This window comes from Zea mays, chromosome 3 (assembly GCF_902167145.1).
Source record: "Zea mays cultivar B73 chromosome 3, Zm-B73-REFERENCE-NAM-5.0, whole genome shotgun sequence".
Lineage (NCBI taxonomy): Eukaryota > Viridiplantae > Streptophyta > Magnoliopsida > Poales > Poaceae > Zea > Zea mays.
The window spans coordinates 164,881,019-164,902,530 of record NC_050098.1 but is presented as its reverse complement, the minus strand read 5'-3'; the positions used below and the strand labels follow the sequence as shown (position 1 = coordinate 164,902,530).

The following is a 21,512-nucleotide window of genomic DNA, read 5'->3' as shown; positions in this document are numbered from 1 at the left end:
TCAATCCTATTCAATCCACATAGAGTCATGGACTTAGCATTAAACGAGCATACCCTTAGAGTAATTTCTTGCCATGACGTACTCTTTGGCTACTACTATCATTGGTCAGATGAAGCAAATGATGCTTCTATTGCCATCCTACGAAACCACAGCTTAGCTTCTCTAAACTTTATAGCTTTAAATTTTAAGGCAAAATCTTTAAGATTATTTTCAACCATATGATCTATATTTATTCTCTATATCTCTGCTTTATAAAAATCTTCTAAAAGGTTCTCTCTTATCTATTTCATTTTCTCCAACAACGCCATTTATATCTTGTCTTTTATATGTTAAAAGATATATTTTGCTCTATTTTTTGTGTATATATATATATTGTACTCTTATATATATATATATATTAGTTTTACTTAAAACTATTATTTAAGTATAAAAACGAATAGAAAACATCGTTGGAACCTATACACGAGAGAATGTTCTCTAAATATAGAAATATTTACCAAACTTTGTTGAAGTTAACTAATATTACATTAGAGCAATTTTAGAGCAACTCCAGTAGTTTTTAAAAGACTTCTTAAATCAATAATTTAGACAGTTAACATGAAAACTATTCTCCAACAGTTCTCTAAATGAACTTTCTAAATTTAACAACTTGTCATCTAACCTCATTTTCTCTCTACATTTGGCAACCATTTAACAACTCCCTAAACAAAAATGTTGACTGCATTATATAGTTTTTGTGACTTATTTTTTATGTGGATAGATACAAAACAAAATTACAGCCTATATTTAGAGAACTATTGGAGAACTCACATTTTTTTACTCTAAAAGACATTTAACAACTTCTTAAATCTGTGATTTAGAGAGCTAAAATTTACATAACTATTGAAGTTGCTCTTGGATCTTAAAACACTAAGCCAAAATGCTCTAAAAATTTAGAGCTCTAAAATGTCGAGGAGTGGATCGAATCCAAGCAAGTCTATAGCGGTCTTTTTATCTTACTAAATATTCTCTATTATAAACTCTATTTAGAAAAAAAACAGTATTTTTTTGTTTTCGTGAGCACGGCCAGGCACCAGCGACCGACCGCGACGACGCAACAGCAGGGCATGCAGAATTGCAGATTGCAGAGGCAGGAACTCAAACCGGTCGGACTCCACGACGAGTCGACGACGCACACAAAAAAAAAACAGCAGGCGAGGCGGGATTTAGAAGCTGCGCAGCGCGCATCCCTCCCCCAATCCCGACCCGACCCGACCCCGTCCCCGTCGCCAGATCTCGCGCCCCCTCCCCGGGGCTCGATCGGATCAGCGGCGGCCGGTGATACGGGGACGGGGAGATCTCGCCGAGGTTTGGGCCGGGCCGGGCCGGGCTGGTGGGAGCAGGGGAGCCATGGCGTCGGCGCAGGCGCCGTCCTCCGCCGCCGCGCCGTCGCGCAAGGACCATCTCGAGGCCGGGAAGAAGCGGGTAGGTCCGCTGTTGCTTGTTGCTTGCGAGAAATGTAGTCCTCGGGCACCCGCAATCGCTGATTGGGCAACATGCTTAGGGAAGACGTAGACAAATTAGGGGCATCGTGTTGCTTAGCGCCATGACTGGCGTGCCATTCAATCGGTTTTGCACAGGTTAGAGAAGCCGAATGCTATCAAACTTGTCTGAGATCGTTTTGCGTGTGAAAGACAAGCCAAACGGTACCAATTTTGTCTCGGCTGTTTTGCCTGCCGTACAGAATTCAAATGCATGAAATTTGCCACGTTACTTCAGGCTCAGTCTGCAACTTTTTTGGGATTTAGCTGTTTAGATCTCGCTGGAACGCTGATTCGGCAAATGCTTTACTAGGTTAGCTCTAGAATAACAGTGTTCTGTTTTCTCTGATCCAGCTCGAGCAGTTCCGCAAGAAAAAAGCGGCGAAGAAGGCCAATGCAGCTGGTGCAGAGCAGGCAAAAGTGCCTGCTCCTGATGTAGAGCCAAACCAAGCGAGCACGTCTTCGGTGCCATGGGCTGTATATGAGAATGGCCCAGAGAGTGCTTCCAGCGGTGCAGAATTCCTGTCAAATGCTCCGGTCAATGTATATACTTCTGTTGGTGTTAGTAGTGTTAGACCCCAGCAAGATGCTGTTACTGATGGAGGAAGTAAGTTCTATGGGAACTTAAGCTTCTCTGATCTTGTTAATGGTCATCATGAGAACTGGAGAGGCGATGAAGCCCGTAAAAGGGATGAGCACAGCCCTGACAAGGATGTGCAATCAACATCTAAATTAAGTGCCTTTGGGAACAGCAGTTTAACTTTACCTTCTACTGACAACATGCCAAGTTGGGGAAGAATTTCTTTATCAAGTCAAGTACATGATACCAAGCAATCTAGTTCATATTCATCCAGCACCCTTTTTGGAAAGTCTGAAAATGCTTACTCTCAGGACTACTCCACAAAGAGTGATACCTCTAGTCAGTTGAGAGGTAAATTTGAGGCCTTATTTTCATATGTTGAAACTACAATACGCAATATCCAATAACTTGAGCCTGGGGTTCTTCTGCTCTTTTTTTTTTCTATGTAGATACCTCCAAAGACTCTTCCCAAGTGGAGCAATCTCTGTATGCCAGCACTCGGGATTATGGCAATGCCTTCAATAGTTCAAGGACTATTGTTACTGTAGAGCATGATACAAATGTTGGAATAACTCGGACATCTGCAGATTCCGCACCTGGTGTTAATTTTGAAAGACAGGATCCTTTTCTGTCATCTGGTTATCCAACTACATACACTCGTTCAAGGCCATCGTTTCTTGATTCAATTGGAGTACAAAGAGTCCCTCCAACAACTCAAGCCTCATATAGGGAGCCTGCAAAGGCTAATCAACTATCCCACAATTCGAATTATCAGAGTTCATTTGTGAAGCAATCAAATCAACAACCCACTTCAAGTAATGCTGCAGATATTTCTTTTGCATCAGAAAGTCAGGAATATAGTCATGAAAAGGGGTCATATGGCAGCTCCAACCATCCTGATTTCTCACTTCCTAAAGAAGAAAGAAGTATACAACATGGTAAACAAACATTCCAAAATTTTGCAACTCATGGGAAAGATGACGATTTTGCAACATTAGAGCAGGTGATGAACGTTTAAACTTTTCACATTTTATGTATTTTCTTGAGGACATGATATTATTATAGTAACTAGAGCTGTCATATTGTTGTCATAGTATATAATAGTCATAATACAAATAATGAAGAATCTAAGTGTTTACTTGTATTTTCTGAATTTAGATTTTAAGCTACTAACATGAAGCGCCAACTGTTGGCCTAGCTGTTGTTTTATAAGTGAACTAAAATCTGTGAAAAATGGTCTTATCTCCAATATCTAGTCTGTACATTCACTTAATGAGTAATATTGTACAACTTATAACTAGTCACTTCTTTCTGTGTTACTGTTATGTGCCTTGCAATTGTTTCCATTCTCGTAAATGGCACTATTATGTGTTCTTTGTTGTCAATATTAATTAATATTCTTTACCTTGGATATGTTGACTTGCCTAAGCATTTACCTCTAAGTCTTTATCATTAGGAAGTTAGTAACTTGTGTTGAAAAGATTGCATATATGATTTTTTATTTAGGCCCATCAACATACTATTAATAGTTTCTCTGGTTTGGATGTCAGCTCATTGAAGATTTAACAAAAGAGAAGTTTTCCTTACAACGATCTCTTCAGAAATCTCAAGAGCTAGCAGAAACTTTGGCCACAGATAACTCTGCACTAACTGACAAGTTCAACCAACAGGTTTGTGCAAATTTTCCTGTTGGTTATAGAATAGTTTTAAACTGGATTTGTATCATGACATTTGCCATTGATGACCGATAGAAATTCACAACATAGGGAATGCCTCTCCTCACCCACATCTTCTAGTAAAATGATCTAGGCTGTTTGCTTAACTTCGAAACTAGTTTTTCCATTGATTAAATAAAAAGATCTATTTATGCTGTAATTTATTTCATGCTTTGTTATGTTGCACTCACCGGTATAATTGTCAGCAAAGTGATTGCTTGCCGAGTTCCTCATTTTATTTCAAGATTCAACTTTTTGGGTAGTATATATTTGCAGAATCCTAGCAGTTAAACTTAGTTATAATAGTGTTATAAGGGAATCTAGGACTGAAACCATAGGTGCTGAGTTTGATTTTGTTAAGGAACCCTAGGACTTAAATCAATCAGTTATCTCAAATGCTTGATCATTACTCAACTATATTTATATATTACAGCTTGGTTTAAGAAATGTTGATTATACATGTTGTTAAAATATAATATAAGTGAATTGTCCACCTCACCTATCATTTTAAGCTTTTGGGTTGGATTGGTTGATACATGCAACTTAATATGGTATCAGAGTCAGAGGTCTCGAGTTCGAATCCTGGCTAGCACTATTAAATAAAATATAATTGTTGCTCGCTCCTATATTCCACGTCAGAGAGCCAAAAGAGGCTCGACGTGAGGGGGAGTGTTAGAATATAATATACGTGAATTGTCCACCTGACCTATCAGCTTAAGCTTTTGGGTTGAATTGATTGGTACATGCAACTTAATACATGTGCTCGTATCTGGTATTAACTAAAATTAGTATAATGTATGAATCTTTTTTCACAACTTCTAAATTTCAGGCACATGTAATCAGCCAGTTGACATCTGACATGGAGAGATTGCAGGAAGAAATTCAAGCTCAATTGGTCAGACCTACTCTACCTTTCTGGCACTTAAATTTCGCGAGAATGTATTCTCAGTGTTAGGATTAAGTAACTGCATTGTCTGTAATGTCAATATTGATATGGATTGCTTGGGGAAATCGGGGTAAGGCTCTGAGGACTAGGATAAAGTCTAGATCACTCTTGTTGTCACCATGCTTGATTTTGGTCATCAGGAGATTCTACTAACTTTGTCTATCTCTTTGTTTAACCCTCCTAGCACTAGGTACTATTTTTATAAGGAGAATGAGGTTAACATGGCTAATGGACCCAATCTAATCTAACTTTGCCTTACCTCAAAGTCAACTGCTGAAACAAAGTAACAAACAAACTAGTTATATCTACATCTGTTCTGTGGTTCAGTTATCAAACATCCAGGGAGTTCTTGGTTTGGTATCTCATACATGGTATGCAAAACACGTTTGTCTTTTGGTGGTTGACATGATCATGAACTGGAGAATGCTGAAAAGGTTGTACTCATTTTAAATTCACAGCAACTGATTGCTACGAGCCTATAAAAACAATTGTCACTAGGTCAGCTGTTATGTTTGATTTTTCAGTGACGTCTCTGTAAGTTAAGCATAATGCCTGATATTAGCACTATATATCAGTATTTGCCATATAGCTTTTGCCATCTATGTGGCACAATACAACACCTGTCTTCATATGCTGTCAGAATCTTTATGTTTACCACTTTACCTAATTTGTACAACAGCTGGCTCTGGAGTCTGTCAGGACCGAGTATGCTAATGCACAACTAGAATGCAGTGCTGCAGATGAGAGGGCAAAAGTACTTGCAGCTGAAGTCATTCTACTAGAAGATAAGGTGCTTTATTATCTTCTTGCTTATTTTGTACCATTATGAAACTTCTTGAAAATGACCTGACAACATGGCAGATTGTTAAGAATATGATATGTTCATATGTATGCAAAGTGCGTAAACCTTTGTACGTCGGAGAAATCCAAATAACACAACTGTTCACATGCCGTACAGGAACTAAGCTTATAATTTGTAATCTTTGGGAAGTGAACTCCGTAGGTTTGACCATATAGGCAGGGTTCATCATATCTTATTGTAATGCACTTGGTATTAAGTATTTTGTTTCTGAAATCTTAAGGATGTTGAACTATGTCTTTTCTATAACTATATCAGGTGCATTGTTTATTTTCTTAATGGAATGATACACAGCTCTCTCGTATTCGAGAAAAATATATATCTTGTTCCACATCTACTCTGTATGCTATTGGCATGATCATGCTTAAGTTCATTGGCTAGTTTTACTCTAGCATTTACCCTGCCATTTTAGTGAAAATATCATGGACTTTGAATAGTGTATACAAGTCATGTCAAACTTGAAAATTATGCAAACCGTAACATTTTCAGCCAAGCCCAACTTAAGCATTAGCTCGTGGAAGTTTTATTTTTCTTTTAATCTTGTAGGCTTTGAGACTGAGATCAAGTGAGCTAAAACTTGAAAAGGAAGTTGAAGGTTTGCATTCTGAGATTTCTGCTTACAGGTGAAATTCTCTAGTAATTTTACTAGACCTCATGCTGCAATTGTATGTATGCCAAGATATCTGTGTTTGATGATATGTGAAATGGATCCTAACAAAGTCTGATGATTGATTGAAATTCACATTTTTGTCATTTTTAGAGGTGCTGCACCAACAAACATGTCATATTAGTCAGAAACTACTAAACAGATGAATTGGATTTCCAGATATTATAATATATTTTTCGCTATTTTTTCTACTATAATCATCTGCAGGCGCAAAGTTTCTAGTCTAGAAAAGGAGCGCCAGCATCTTCAATCCACTGTTGAAGCTCTTCAAGAAGGTTTATCTTCTCATTCCAATCTAACACATATATTTGTTTTGAGTTCTCTTCTCCAGTTAATCTGAGAAATTTTCCTCCAGTCAATCCTTCAGAGTTATTTGTTTACATCTTGCATGCACGTTGATGTGTGCTTGTTTTAGCCTCATGCACTAATATGCCTATTTTTTTTGTTTCTTTTCTCTGTTTGGACAGAAAAGAAGCTCCTATATTCTAAATTGAGGAACATTCCTGTGAATGAGAGGGCAACTACTGTAGAGAAACCTTCAGTTGATAAAAAAGATGCATCAACCGTGACAGAAGATTTAGGTGTGGATACTAAGTTCTCTATTTGTTTATCTATATCTACACACATCAACTATATTTTTCTGGCTGACCTCAAATTCGTTGTTTATTTAGATACTGGGGAAATCAGCTCTTCAGAGACACTGACCAGCACTGTTGACATATTGGAAGACGCTGGAACATCTGTTTTGCGTTCCAACATTGTGTCTGATTTTCCTTCCTCGGAACAGGTCTCATCTAGCATTCCAGATGATCAGCTTAGAATGATTGACAACATCAATTCTTTGATGTCAGAGGTAATCTCTTTTTATTGTCATAAATGTGGAATTCTCCTTAGACCAGACCAGCCAGAATTTCTCTACTAACCTACTTTCTGCTGTAAAAGCTACTGTGGTTATGTTAACGTTTTTTTTTTGTATTTGCAGTTAGCAGTGGAGAGAGAAGAACTGCTGCGAGCACTGAGAATTGAGTCATCCAACTGCTCCAAGCTGAAGGTATTGGCTCTCTCTTAGTCTCACGCAGCATCTAGAGGTCAGATGCCTGTTTCATGACATAGTTAAGCCATGGTTCTGTTTTATCAAATGCTTCTATCTATTGGAAAATTTGTTTGCAGTTCAACACGTCAAGCAAGCCTTGTGTTACTTCTGTAATTGTACATCTACTAATGCTATTTACTTTGTATCCTGTAGGAATTGAACAAGGACCTAACACAAAAGCTGGAGGTTCAGACACAGAGGCTTGAACTATTGACTTCTCAAAGGATGGCTAACGAGAATGCCCTGGCGAAACCAATTGACACACGCCCCATCAACGAGGCAACAATGTATGCGGATGAAGGAGACGAGGTAAGTGTCCTTCACCAAGTATTTAGTTGGAATTTGGTAGTTGATCCTACCACATAATCCTTGATGTTAACTTTTTGTGCTGTCATGTTGTGTTCCCAGAGTATGGTTCCAGTGTTTTAGCTTGAATAAGAGCTAGTTTGGAAACTCAAATAATTTCCCTATCAATCCCCTTTAATCCCGGAGAGGATTTGAGTTTCCAAACTAGCCCTAAGGGCTTGTTTGGGAGCAAGGACCATAGAAGATTGGAGAGGCTAAAATTCTCTTGCTATTTAATTTTGAATAGCAAGGAAATTTTAGCCCTTACAATCAATCTTTGCTCCCAAAAAGCCCTAAGAGTTATCCGAACTTTACATGTGCACGTTAAGTTCATACCCCCCTGAAAACGTTATTTGTAGACGTTTGACACGGAATATGGCTCAGGTTGTTGAACGGGTGCTTGGCTGGATAATGAAGCTCTTCCCAGGTGGGCCAAAGCGGCGAACCAGCAAGCTTCTGTAATGAAAATAGAGCTCCTAGTATACCAGATATTTCTTCCATTTAGGGTGTGTTTGGCATGGCTCTGCTCCACCCCAGAGCAGCTCTACTCTAAAACTCTGGGTGGAGCAGCTCTGCTCCAGAGTTTAGATTGTTTCTCATAACCAGTGACAATGGCGGGTAAATAACTCAAAACTCCATGACTAGGTTGCTTTTTTGGAGTTTTCAGAGCAGCAAAAGAGGTACTCCAAAAAATTGTACTGCAACTCCAAAAACTCCATAGAGTTTACAACTCTGGAGTTAGGGTGTTTGGCATGCTCTGGCCAGCTCCTCCTTGGAGTTTTGCTCTGGAGCCATGCCAAACAGGCCCTTAAGGCCTGTTTAGATGAAAGGGGGTTGCGCTAGCAGCACAAGGTATTTAGTTCAAATTTGAACTAAATCTTAACTAATCTGTTCCAAATCCCCGACATCCAAACATGCCTTTTATATATATACATTTTTTGTTTGCCCGGTTTTGCTGATAGCATGGTGAGAAGCTGTATATTGGAGCCATTCGATGTAACCATTCTTTTTTTTGTTAGAAGATAATGTAATTCCCTGGAGTATGGGGCGGCAGCTGTATTGGCAACGAAAAGATTAATCGCAAAGAATATACCCTTTTGTATCCACTGAACATTTTCTTTCGTTATACGTGTGGAATGCAGCCTGTAATTGCTTTTACCATTCATTTGGTTTGACTCCTTGTTAGTCAGTCTTCTTCCACCTTTTATTACCCATGCATCAATGTCAAAAATGATAATAAAAACTTTGTTCTACAGAAAAGAGAAACTATAAAATTTTCAGCACCTTAAGGTAAGAAAACTTGCAAATTCAGACTACTCAAAATGACAGACCGATTCTAGCCTGTCAGACGTCTTTTCCTGACTCGTGACACATCAGCAAAAGGAAAGAAGACTAGTTCCTCCTGCTATGGGTAGGAACGTTGTGTGTAGGGACGCTGAGATAGAACTTTGTGTTCTTGAAATCGTCGAGAAGCGGATTATACCCGTCTTTGGTCCTCGTCTTCAGCGGCATGCCAAACTCCTCCATGAAGGCTGCAGTATCAAGCTGGATTTGCACGATGGCCGACACATCAGTTAGTTTTAGTCCAATACGCTGCAGGCATGCGGAGAAGAGAGGGCGAGAACCGAGGACTCACTATGATCGTTCTCCTCTTCTTCACGGGTTTGAATGCGCCGGGATTCTTCTGCTCCTTTGAGAAGCCAGCGCAGTTATGGTCGATCTGCTCCAGGAGCCGGAAGTCGGTTGGGAAGAAGATGTCCGCGTCACCCTGCCAAGCCCAGTAAATACAAACAGGTGATGCAATGCAACAGAACGGACGCGACAAAGCTGTTGGGAAGTAAATAACCGCATCACCTTGGGGGCATGCAACCAGGTTTGTTGGCTCATATACATGATGAATAGCCAGCTACTATACGATAGAATGGGTTGGTAGATGAACTATAAGTGCTGTTTGGTTCACGAACTGTAACGTAAATGGTCACGGTAATGATTCACACTCGAGTGACAGCGGTAAAAAGTTCGAATAGGCTGATATCTGTTTTCAGTGTGATATCTAATTACGGTTTGACTTAAAAATAAATATGATTTAACGCTATCTGTTACACATCACGTTACAATTATTGTTACACATCAAGTTACAATTATGTGTACCAAACAGCACCATAGATAGTATGTATAGCCAGCAATTGGTTTGGTTGTATTATTGACTATTCTCTAACATGGTACAATGGTAACTCCCCCAGCCCCTCCATCTGGTGGCTTATTCTTAATTTGCTACTGCTTGGTTTGTTATGTCGTGTGCTGCAGAATACAGAAACTTTTTACTGGTTCTATTCTAGTAATGTTTCGCTGTTATAGCCCAGAAAGCTCTGACTACTACCTCCATCCTACAGTATTTGTTTAGGATCTTGGGAGAAAACTATCCACAATCCCTGTCCATTGAGGATATCAAGGGTGCACTTACCGTAGTATTTCCACTACCTGCCACTAATTAAATGCTCCCATATAATTGTATATGATTACATTTATGAGTGGTCATTTCACTTCATGAAATGGTCTGCGCATGGTGAGCTGTGGACAAGTATTGCAAGGCAAGGGAGTGATACACACAAATATGAAAAAAGAAGTGCTTTTGAAAAGCCATCCTTGCGGTGGTCTTGGACAGCTAAAGTCGATAAATTGGCTGAGCATGGCATGTGGACACATGATCTAAATACGCGAATAAAAGAAAAATGGCTATATGTTTACCTGAGCATCAAAGTAGTTGCGATGATCTGATGTCTTCCCATCCTTCTACAATGGCAAACAAAACAAGATAAGTGAGATAATCAGAAGCAAAGCTCATGATCCTCAACGGTGAATAAATTGGTAACTGCACGCAGCAAAACTCACAATCAATAATAAGTAGCCTTCGCAGCCTAGTTGGAGAAATGTAGTAGTTAAAAAAAATAAAGCTTTGCATGCTTAATAAAATCGCAGTCTGCCAGGACACTCACCTTTGATGAAACCAATGGAGCCCTGTCACCAGGTATGCTAACGTCTGGAAGATAGCTGAAGTCTGAAGCAATAAGGGACATGCTCGGTAAAGCTTGATGTAGAGTATCCATTAGTTTCTGCGAAAGGAATTGTAGATCACAAATAGTTTAAGTCCCAGAACATCCATAAAGATCTAAGAGCATCTCCAAGAGACCCTTAAAACCCTCAGCCCAATCCTTATTCTAGGGAAAAAAAGAAAAATTGTCTCCAACAGTTTCCTATGTGGCATCCGTAAAATACCGCATGCGAAAAAATTCCCCTCCACGGCGCAAACCTTCGCCGCCTCTGGAGCTCCCAATCGAGGTCTACACCGTTCCCGCCTTGCTTTCACCGATTCGCGCCAGTCCGGTTGCAGCGTTCATTTGAATTCGCGCGAAAGGGTGTTGTGCTGCTCTCTCTCTCTCCTTCAATATGCTCGCTGGCTCACCGTCTCTATCCATGTCCAGAGATCATCCCATGGCACTGCGCTCTCTCGCCTTCGATATAAAGGTCCTCCCGCGTCGGACGCCTGGCTCTCACATCTTCACCTGTCCCCATGCACCTTGTTCTTTCTTATTCAGACACGGTATGCTCTGATTTGTTAGTGTTCGACGACTCATGATGATTTGATAATTGGAAGCAATGTTTGACCTTCATGCGTCTCCAGTAATCTTGCAACAAAAGTCGTAGGTGGAGCACTCTGCCAGATGCAGCTGTTTATATGTGCGTTTAATACTTGGTCTCATCTATTGAGAACTGAGATAATATGGCGATTGCTTTCAGTAGCTTACAGAGACTACCTCTAGATACGGTAGTGGTGGGCCTATGCATTTAGATTTTTTTAAAATCTTGGGAGCTGTTGGGGATGGTAACTATGGATTGGAATTAAGAGATTTAGGGAGATTCTAATTCCTTTGTATTGGGAGATTTTTTTTTGGGATCTCTTGGAGATGCTCTAACCTCACAAAGCTAAAGTTTTGGAAAGCCATACCAAGCAGCCGGTGGGCAACCAAGCTCTACGAGGCTTTGGGAATACTTTTGATAGAACTCCTTTTGCAGCAAATGTTAGTTTTTCACTGACAGAAGCTTTGTCTTCATTCATGCCAATAATATCAACACAGCGAGAAATCAATGGGTCTTGTAATGGCTTATAGACTTCGGAAGCTTGTGAACTTTCTTCAGAAAAAAAGGCACACAGAACAGATATACATGTGAAATTAAAGATGAGTAACTATATAATTTTCTAATAGCAGAAAAGACTTCAATCATTAATAATACCAAGTTACAGATATACATGCAACAGTTCAGTTAAAAATAGCCCTAAGCACAACAATGACAAATATGCTCTACATAAAGGAAAAAAGAGGCAACACTTCAATGATACTATAACTAAACTGTGAACTTTGCAACACAAATTACAAGCATGGCATGAGGACACTGTATAACAACATACAACCTTCCATGCAGCACCTCTCAAAGAAGAAAGAACTTCCCCTGGTTTTTTCTGTTAAAAATGAAACATGGTTTGCAATCACCATGCACAACCATCAACCATAGGCTAGTAGCAACGGAGGGATGGTTAAATGGTTTGATAAAAGGATCCTGCCAAATATGTGTATTGTGTTTTCATCACATTTATTCAAGTCTAGAATTTTCTAATGTCTCAGCTGAAACCCCCACATGAACAAAGAACACGAGAGCAAACATAGATGATCTTCAACTGTGGTAGTGCACAGCAAAGGTTCTGAAAACACAAAAGTCACAAACCTGCCTTTTACTTTTTCAATCCACACTTCCATCCATGGAGAGACCTGATCTGGTGAATAGACAAGGTCATGTGGTAGATTGTCAAGTACCTGATATTCCATGGAAAGATAGTTACTGTTGTAGGCATCACTGTGGATCTTCCTTTAGATGCATTGCTTACTTCGTAACATAATGAGCAAAAAATGGATGCCAAGGAGGTTTTGTTTGCTATGATTTTTACAGCTACTAGTTTCGTATTGTTTTGTGATCAGAATATTACTACAGAACGAAATTAATTTTACGAAATTCATACATGGAGTGAAATGGCACACTTACACTTCGCAGAGCAGATAAATTTTGAAGCAAGTACATGTGTTCTTTTGCAGCATAGTATTTTGTATGCCGCAGCATGCAAGACTTTAATGCTTCTAGATACAATGATTAAACTGGACACATATACCTCAGTTCATAATGGGTGAAGGTGCATGATGATGTCATTGTGCTTCTTTGGTTTACACATAAAACACAAGAACAAACTGAGAAGTCCCAGCAGAACATACCTCAAGCATAAGCACCCAACATGGATGAGGATCCGTGCGGCCTGCACAATAGAAAAAGACGACTTATATAAATCATGTAAAGATAGGTTGCCCTACACAGCCATGGGGAATAGCTTACCCCATCCAGGTCTGTTAATTGCATCCCGGTGCTCCACCGTGAACTTTGACAAATGGCTTTGCACTTCACCAACAGTTTCCAATTGCTTCTCAGCAAGAGAGGAGCTAATCTCTACTGAGCTAGCAAATGAAGATAAAGGTAAGGTCAAAGCATAAAGAGCACATGCCACATGTCACAAAATGCTAGAACGGCAAAAGCATGGCAGCACAAGGAGTAACCACTGCCAGTAATATCTACCTTTATATGGAATGCTTGAACCCTATATTATTCTGAATTTCTGATATTGAATCAAGAAATGAAGATACATATGCTTACATGTATTTCATATCATTGTAGACTTTTGGTGGCGCATTCAGCATCATGTAATCAAGTATGCACTTTGCGCATGTTCCAGAGCCACCACCAATCTCGTATATCTGATCAGTACGAGAATCCAATTCATAAGCAAAAATGGATGAAGCATACTCTTAGATATTCATGAAATCTGAGGAAAGCAAATCCGGAACTTCATATGTGGGGTTGAAGAGTAGCATGATGTGACAAGAAATCTTGAGACCACACCTTCAATGGGACTGAAAGATTTGCTGTACGCAGAATCGATGCTGCTATTGTGTAGGCATACCATGGCTGCACCATAGAGGGAAAACGGTGCATCAGTGACCAAACTGAAAGAACCTCATTCTCTTCAACCGCTAAAGCAGAGAAGGCACCTTAAAGAGCTCCACGGGAGTAAACCAAGCGATATCATGCTTCTTATACAGCTTATCAAGGTGCTGTATATATGCACTCCTCCCTACATGGTAATATGGTATTGAAGCAAATGAATTTTAGGTCAAAGTTAAAAAGGAAAAACGAGCACGCTTTTCACATCTTCACCAAATGCCCAACATATCAACACACAGCACGACACGGAACCAGCATCAGACAATCGGCAAGGAGTTATCCATTACCACACGTCCCAAATGTGAGACCTGTTCGTTGAAATGCCAGCACGACGAAGAAACAAAACACAAGTACCTTCCCATCCCCGCAATGCCGGAACACACACTAAACTTCCCATTGGAGGAGGCAATGCGATAAGAACTTAGGAAATGTGCAACGCGTAGGAGATTTAGGAGACCACCCTCGAGCTGGTTGAAGCGGATGCTGGCGTCAAGAACGCCCACCGGTCCCGCCCGCTTGGAGAAGTAGCCATGGTTGGGGTCGTACAACGCTGACCTCACGAAGTCACGCACCTGCGAGAACCCCCATGTCGTTCACACCCGCCGCAGAGATCTCTCTCTGTGATCGGGGAAAAGAAACAAAGGCTCAGCCCTTACCAGAATCGGCTTGTTGCCGGCGAGAATCCCCGATGAGAACAGCGCAGCCGTGACCCACCGCACGCGCAGTGCTCCCCGTCGGAGCGCGGGGACCTGTGCCGAGAACGCCGGCGCCATATAATTGAGGCGGCGGCGTGGCGTGAATCTGCGTTCCTTTCCGAAACAAGTGTGCTCCTACAGAGGAGGTAGAGGAACTGACGGAGCTCTTTTTGCGGGTCCGTACCCGACCCAAAACGCAAGTGCCGCACGGCAAACCCGATTTGTATAATACTAGTTCACACACACCATTAGTACCAGAAAGCCCCAGCCATAGTCACGTGCCCAAGTCCCGTACCAGCGTGCGTTCCATCGGGCACGGGTTCTTACTCGGACAGATTTTAGCGTAAAACGTGAAATAAAACAGTATAAATGATTATGAATTTTAGCATAAATCGTAGATCTGTTTTGAAACAGCGAATGCGGCCCGAAAATTACAGCGTAAAAATCTTGCGCGTCCAATCGTGATCGGGTTCTGATTCGGACAGATTTTAGCGTAAGACATGAGCCAAAACAGCGTAAATGATTACGAATTTTAGCGTAAATCGTAGATCTGTTTCGAAACGGCGAATGCGGCCCGAAAATTGCGGCGTAAAAATCTTGCGCGTCCCATCGTGATCGGGTTCTGACTCGGACAAATTTTAGCATAAAACATGAACCAAAACAGCGTAAATGATTACGAATTTTAGCATAAATTGTAAATCTATTTCGTAATGGCGACTGGGGCCCGGAAATTACGGCGTGAAAATCTCGCACGTTCGATTGTACACGGATTCTGACTCGGGTAGATTTCAGCATAAAACGTGAACCGAAATAGCATAAATCATCGATCTGTTTCGTAACGACGAATGAGGCCTAAATTACTGCGTGAAAAACGCACACGTACGATCATGTGCAAGTTCTGGCTCAGGCAGATTTAAAAGTAAAACATGAACCAAAACAACACAACGTAAATGGTATGAATTTTAGCGTAAATCGTCGATCTATTTCATAATGGCAAATGTGGCCCCGCATGAGGTTGTCGCAAAAACACATCAATAAATGTCGTAAATTAAAGTAAAACATATCAATAGATGTCATAAATTGGTGAAAATGGCAACACATGATTTGAGGTAATTATAGCATAAAATGCAAGCTAACCATCTACAGAACAAATGTTTCAGATTTTACAATAAGATACAAGAGATAATTATTCTTGTACTCAACTATGAGAAGGACATCTTCTTTTGGCAAGGCTTTAATAAAAGAATACGTAGTCATCATCATTGTTACCACGGAACTTCTACGCTGAACTTCTATGTTCAGTGCTCCAAATTAACGCAATAAAAAAACAGAATTAATAAGGCGTCTTTGAGGTGGTATATGTATGAGTACATGATGAAATGCACAGTCCAAATACTCAACTGACTTCAAGAAGAGATCGACAGTGCCTTCCCTACTCCCTGCATGCAACCACAAGTTTTATGTTGTCATCAGTCGTCACAGTGCACCAGTTGTAAAATATTTAGATCCATGCCACTACTGCTAATAAATGCATATGACAATCTAGAGCCGGTATTTTATACCTCAATTATTAGCTCTACACTTGTACAACAAGCTTATCCATCTAAATGCTAGAGTCTATGACCACTTATTACTGCAAACTTACGCGAATGGCCACTAGGATAGCTCTTGCGCCCATCTTGTAAGAAGTTTTCTCACCATGGCAAATCACATCACCAGTCACTTGATCGTATAACTGCACCCAATATATCATAGAGGCACTGTGTTAATTTGAGGATGAAAATCATCTCTAGGAAAGAACTATCTACACCCAATATATCCTCAGGCGCATCCAGCACTGTCCGCTCACATCACCTGTACGATCGGTAGACGGGGTTGTACATGCAGCTCTCAGCGTACTTCACCGGGTCTTTTGGTCGAGGGAGATGGGTAGCCATTCCTGCACCAAAAAATGTACTAACCTACATAAGATTTCTAGTAAAAATGCACCAAAAAATGTACTAACTTAAATACTGAGATCATAAGCTTTTGCGGCGACACGGACAACTATGTTAGCTGAAATCTTCCTGATGATGGAGAAGGGCGGGTAGGTCAGGCCTTTCTCAATATGCTCCGGGGTTACCTGTTTTCACTAGTGCTTCAGCTATCCAATCCGCAAACAAATAGACGCAGAATCAATCAGTGACAGCTAGTCACCTCATTAATCGAAGACATAGCCTCAATCACCTCTTTAGTGAAACTTTGACCTACACCAGCTGATCCTATCAGTGCAGTTGGTCTGATAGCCTGAAAAATGGGAAACGTCGTATGAACCATGAAAATCCACAATTGAAACCTATTTGTATCCCTTTTGGCTTTTAGCATTTCACCTTAACAGCACCTAAAAGATCTTTGACAGGTTCATGCTCATGTGCATATCGCTTCTTAAATGACTGGAGAGTCTCTTCACGTGAGGCCACAATCAGTCCCTGCAAGTATTACTCTAGATGAATTGAACACTCCGTCCTAACTATTACTTGATTCCTCTCTAGTTTAACTATTAATAGAACACAAGACGTAAATGGGCGGTAATGTACTCTAAATTTTACACTATAAAATTGAAGGATCAAATCGTATTAGGATCAGACTCTATTCCTATTCATTTTTGAACTAAAATTTATTAAGGGCCCTATTTTATTGTAAAGAAACATTTAGATCATGATCCATTATCACCCTGCTACCCTTACGTACAATACATAAATTGAAAAGCATGGATAAACATAGTATCAACATCAAGGTTTGATTTACCTCAGCAGTGAAGCTCTGCACCAGAAGCGTCGCATCCGTCTGAGCATTGATGCATCGCCACTGCAAATACCGATTATCCAGTAGCCTCAATATGTGTGCCTCCTCGATTCTGTTTTCCCCTTTTTCTCCCTTCTCACCTCTGCTGCAAAATTGATGATAGATGGCGCGTTTGCTAGAGCCTGCACCATATGCCCATTTGGCGATGCCTCCCAACTGCGCCCTCTCGATGGACTATCGCCGCCCCTGCTTTCACGACATGGAGATGGGGACCGACCTGGCAGCCTGGGTGACATTGGGCTGTCTGAAAACGACCTTCTGCTAGACAACAGTAGTGGTAGTCTGGGCTCTAGAATCCGGCGCAGGCGGCTGTTGGTTTTTTGGCAGAACCTTGCCGACACGCTGATGACCCGGCGCGGCGGATCACTGGCACCCGAGTTGCTACCAGAAGAGACGATGTCGGTGTCAGAGGACATGTACAGGTCTGGAGCGGCTGCAGCGGCTGGGTCAGATAGCGAGAGAGATGTCGTGGAGTCGAAGGCCATAGAGTGGAGGAGGAGGTGGACGGTGGTGAGGATGGAGTCCGTGCGGTCGAGGCTGCAGTCAAGGCTACGGGCGAGCGGGTCCGACGCCTTGGGCTTCGCTGCCAGCCACCACCGCGTTGGCCGTGCGTTCTCAGCCTCCGGCATGGAGGAGACGCTCTTTCGGTGCTCCACCATGGATCTCGTCTATGGGACGCTTGTCCGCCGTGCTCGCTCGTGTCGTGCAACTGCCGCCACTGAAACCCTAATCTCAGCCATCGCGGAAGACCAGGTAGAGCGGTTGGTTTTATATGATGGTACATGAGCGTAAAACTGTATATAACTAAGCGTAATCATTATAGTGGGTGGACCGGATGGTGCGCCTGGTCAACCGGGCGGGTGGTCGGGGCTTCCTGTAGTTAAATAGAGCCTAGGGCTCTAAATACTCATACTATATATATATATACACACACAAGTTGGTTACCCGTGCATTGCGACGGCTCACAACAATACCCACATAAATTATCTACTACAAAGATCTCAAGATTTTTTATTGGTTGTCTCCACTCTTTGCATAATATTTTTTATGAATGCACGGGTACCATAGGCAGAAAATCAGAGACCACCATCCCTCGCCTCCCCCACTTCCAAGGTTTCGTAGAGCAGGAGGGGAGTGGAAGAGGCGGGCATACCTGTTCATTGCCGGAGAAGGACACGATGAAGACCTGGGCATCTGGAGGTGACATAGATAGTATACCGCTAGATATATAGGGAGAGAGCACGTAGGAGAAGAAAGAAGCCCAGTTGGAGCAGCTCCAAACCAAGAGACACCTGCACCAGGCATCAGTCCGAGAAGGGCGAGAGAATGCGAATGTTCCCAGCCCTGGACCCGCCGAAGCGACACAACACCACCAACAACTTCATAGCATATGCCGACTGCTGCCATGCTACGAGCCTTAGTTGTCCAATATCTCAGACTTGGACTCCTCATCGGTAAGATAACCTAAGCGTGGCAGGTGCCACCATGTCCTCCTCGACGACACACACGGAGAAAAGCCAGGAGCATGACTGACTCGCCCCGTACTCGCATCGATGAGCGTCGGTCGGCTCGCGGCTGCGACCGTGGGCGGAGGAAGCAGGTTGGGGTGGAAGAACAGGGCAAAGGCAGGGAAGACGAACGGGACGTCCGACGACGACGAAAACGATGGTGCACGCATGATGTAAAACGTCCTCGTGGACGTGCAATAGCCACTGCACGAGTCGGTGTTGGGGCTGGTGTCAGACGAATACGGGAGGAGGCGCCTCCTCCTACGCCCTCTTCTAAGAATGGGGTGGCGCGAAGGTGGAGGCATGAGGGGAGAGAGAAAAGAAGTAGAATGATGAACGAGGTGGTGGCAACTGAGTCGAGGACCATCATTATCATGCGGAGGTATAAATGGCCAAATGGGTCGTGTCTGGCGAGCCGACCCAAGGCATGACTCATTTAATAGTGTGTGGGCCAACCCGACACGAGCGTCGTGCGATGCTTGGACCGTAGCCTCGACCCGTAGTGCTAGCCCGGCCCGACACGATTATTATTTTTTATTTTTCAAAAAAATCATATATACATATGTACAATTTATATTCAATATTATAAACACTTGATTATGATGTTCTATTAGTTAGACAGTTTCACCTAGTGTCTTCCACTCTTCTTCCATCAGGGTGTGGGTTCAAACCCCACCTCCTGCACCATCACTTTTTAACATACCCCACATGTTGCACCACTTTTTAATATTTTACACTGAGTTTATTTGGAAGAAATGTAGGGACTTATTTGTAAAAAGCTGATGCAGGACGACCGTTGAAACTGATGCTTTAAGTATAGTATAGTATATATATATAGTTTATCTATTAGGAGCCTTGGTCTTCCAAAGAGTGAACGGAAGCTCTGACTTAACGCCACCTTTCTATTCAGCTGCACCATCTCAAACAGACCAGGCCTTGAGTCATCTATAAAAGCCACCCGAGACCACAAGAATTAGGGTTTCAGCGTGGTAGCTGTTGCGGGCGAGCGGATCCAGCGCGAGCGGCGCTAGCCAAACGCGCGACGACGGCCTTGCGGGCTGGCGGATCTAGCGTATGCGTCGTTGGCAGAGCGCACGGCGGCTGCCGCCGGCATGGCGACCATGCAGGAATCTGCTGGCGCTACTGGTCCCATTCGCGCGCGCCCGATCTCGCGGTCTCCGGGGCGCCATGGGGCTGTGGTGGCTGCAACGGTTGCGCGACGGCGAAACCAACGTGAAAGTCGCCTAGAGGGGGGTGAATAGGCAGAATCTGAAAATTATAAGCTTAAGCACACACTACAAGCCGGGGTTAGCGTTAGAAATGAATCCGAGTCCGAAAGAGAGGGGAAAACAAATCAACCAAGAAATAAAGCGGATGAACACGGTGATTTGTTTTACCGAGGTTCGGTTCTAAAGAACCTAGTCCCCGTTGAGGTGGTCACAAAGATCGGGTCTCTTTCAACCCTTTCCCTCTCTCAAACTGTCACCTAGACCGAGTGAGCTTTCTCCTTAATCAAACGGGTCACTTAGTGTAACGCCCTGAATTTGGGGGTAGATTTTTTTTCTTCTTTTCCCTCACCAAATTCAGGCGTTACCCTTTCCTTTTCCCTTTTCTCCTCACTAAACCTTGATCTTTTCCAAAGTTATAGCGGGATTCGGCTTGAGATCCCATGTAAAGCAAAACCCTAAAATACTTTATTTTGTGTGATGCACCATGCCGAACCATGCATACTTTTTGATTGTTTTAAAATATAAATGCATTCATCTAGGAAAAATAGATTTTACAAAAAAGGAAAATCCTTTCCTCTCTCCCCTCCCCCCTCCTTCCCCACTTTTGGCCCAGCCGCCCCCCTCGCGCCCGGCCCAACCGCGCCCCCCTCTCCCCTTTCCCTCCCCCGCCATGGGCCGCCCCGGCCGGCCCAGCCGCCCCCCCGCGCCCCTGTGGGCCCAAAGCGGCCCAGCCGCCCCTCCCCTCCCCCCCTCCCCCCCCCAAAAATTCCCCTCCCCGCGGCCCCGCCTGTCATTCTCTCTCCCTCTCTCCCTCTCCCCTACCCTAACCGCTGCCGCCGCCCTCTCCCTGCGTCGCCGCCGCCGCCGCGCCGCCCTCCCTCACCACGGTGAGGCCCCCTCCCCTCCCTAAACCCTAAACCCTCCCCCTTCCCTCGCCCCGGTGAGCCTGCCCCCGCCCCGCGCCCGGCCGCCCCGGCGAGCCCGCCCCCGCCCCCGCCCTCGCGCCCCCCCGGCGAGCCACCCCGTCCCGACCTCGCTCGGCCCCGGCTCGGCCGCCCCTGCCTCGCCCTCGCGCCCCCCCGGCGAGCCGCCCCCGCCCCGCCCCGGCTCGGCCGCCCCCCGCAGCGCTCGTCCCCGGCGAGCCCGCCCCCGCCTCGGCCCGGCCCCGCCTCGCCCGCGCCCGGCTCGGCCGCGCTCGCCCCGGCCCCGGCCGCCCCGCTCCGGCTCCGGTCGCCCCCGCCCCGTGCGCGCCCGCCCGACCCCGCCTCGGCCCCGGCCGCGCCGCCCCGCACCGCCCGGCCCCCGTACCGGCCGCGCCGCCCCGGCCGCCCTCGTCACACCCCCGGCTGCGCCGCCCCGGCCCCGCGCCCGCCCCGCCCGTGCTCCGTGCTCGCCCGCCCGCCCCGGCG

The 21,512-nt window shown here is 43.7% G+C and overlaps 3 protein-coding genes across 4 annotated transcripts; 1 reads left to right on the top strand and 2 right to left on the bottom strand.

The window, feature by feature from the left end:
- Window positions 1-1,016: 1,016 nt before the first annotated feature.
- LOC103650859 (protein BLISTER) lies at window positions 1,017-8,886 on the top strand. Its single transcript, XM_008676452.3, has 13 exons — window positions 1,017-1,464; window positions 1,875-2,451; window positions 2,550-3,103; window positions 3,651-3,770; window positions 4,645-4,710; window positions 5,441-5,551; window positions 6,167-6,243; window positions 6,495-6,562; window positions 6,755-6,868; window positions 6,959-7,140; window positions 7,270-7,338; window positions 7,534-7,689; window positions 8,110-8,886. The coding sequence occupies exons 1-13, from the start codon at window positions 1,390-1,392 to the stop codon at window positions 8,185-8,187; spliced, it is 2,247 nt and encodes a 748-aa protein (XP_008674674.1). The 5' UTR covers window positions 1,017-1,389; the 3' UTR covers window positions 8,188-8,886.
- A 21-nt stretch (window positions 8,887-8,907) lies between these two features.
- On the bottom strand, window positions 8,908-14,751 carry LOC100194300 (putative ACR family protein). Of its 2 annotated transcripts, none has more exons than XM_008673997.3 (13): window positions 14,484-14,751; window positions 14,288-14,399; window positions 13,875-13,957; window positions 13,726-13,791; window positions 13,480-13,580; window positions 13,165-13,283; window positions 13,047-13,087; window positions 12,508-12,596; window positions 11,732-11,912; window positions 10,722-10,838; window positions 10,474-10,515; window positions 9,362-9,493; window positions 8,908-9,270 (listed from the first exon to the last, which is right to left on the bottom strand). In XM_008673997.3, exons 1-13 carry the CDS (start codon window positions 14,598-14,600, stop codon window positions 9,118-9,120), a joined length of 1,353 nt encoding a protein of 450 aa, XP_008672219.1. In that variant the 5' UTR covers window positions 14,601-14,751; the 3' UTR covers window positions 8,908-9,117. The 2 variants fall into 2 exon arrangements, with proteins under 2 accessions (XP_008672219.1, NP_001132810.2); NM_001139338.2 differs by having other exon boundaries at window positions 8,910-9,270; window positions 10,474-10,518; window positions 14,484-14,707.
- Window positions 14,752-15,598: 847 nt separating this feature from the next.
- On the bottom strand, window positions 15,599-18,139 carry LOC103652336 (uncharacterized). The gene is made up of 7 exons (XM_020551151.3): window positions 17,310-18,139; window positions 16,892-16,990; window positions 16,719-16,808; window positions 16,567-16,644; window positions 16,377-16,461; window positions 16,168-16,257; window positions 15,599-15,961 (listed from the first exon to the last, which is right to left on the bottom strand). Exon 1 carries the CDS (start codon window positions 18,023-18,025, stop codon window positions 17,396-17,398), a length of 630 nt encoding a protein of 209 aa, XP_020406740.1. The 5' UTR covers window positions 18,026-18,139; the 3' UTR covers window positions 15,599-15,961; window positions 16,168-16,257; window positions 16,377-16,461; window positions 16,567-16,644; window positions 16,719-16,808; window positions 16,892-16,990; window positions 17,310-17,395.
- Between the last annotated feature and the right edge of the window lie 3,373 nt (window positions 18,140-21,512).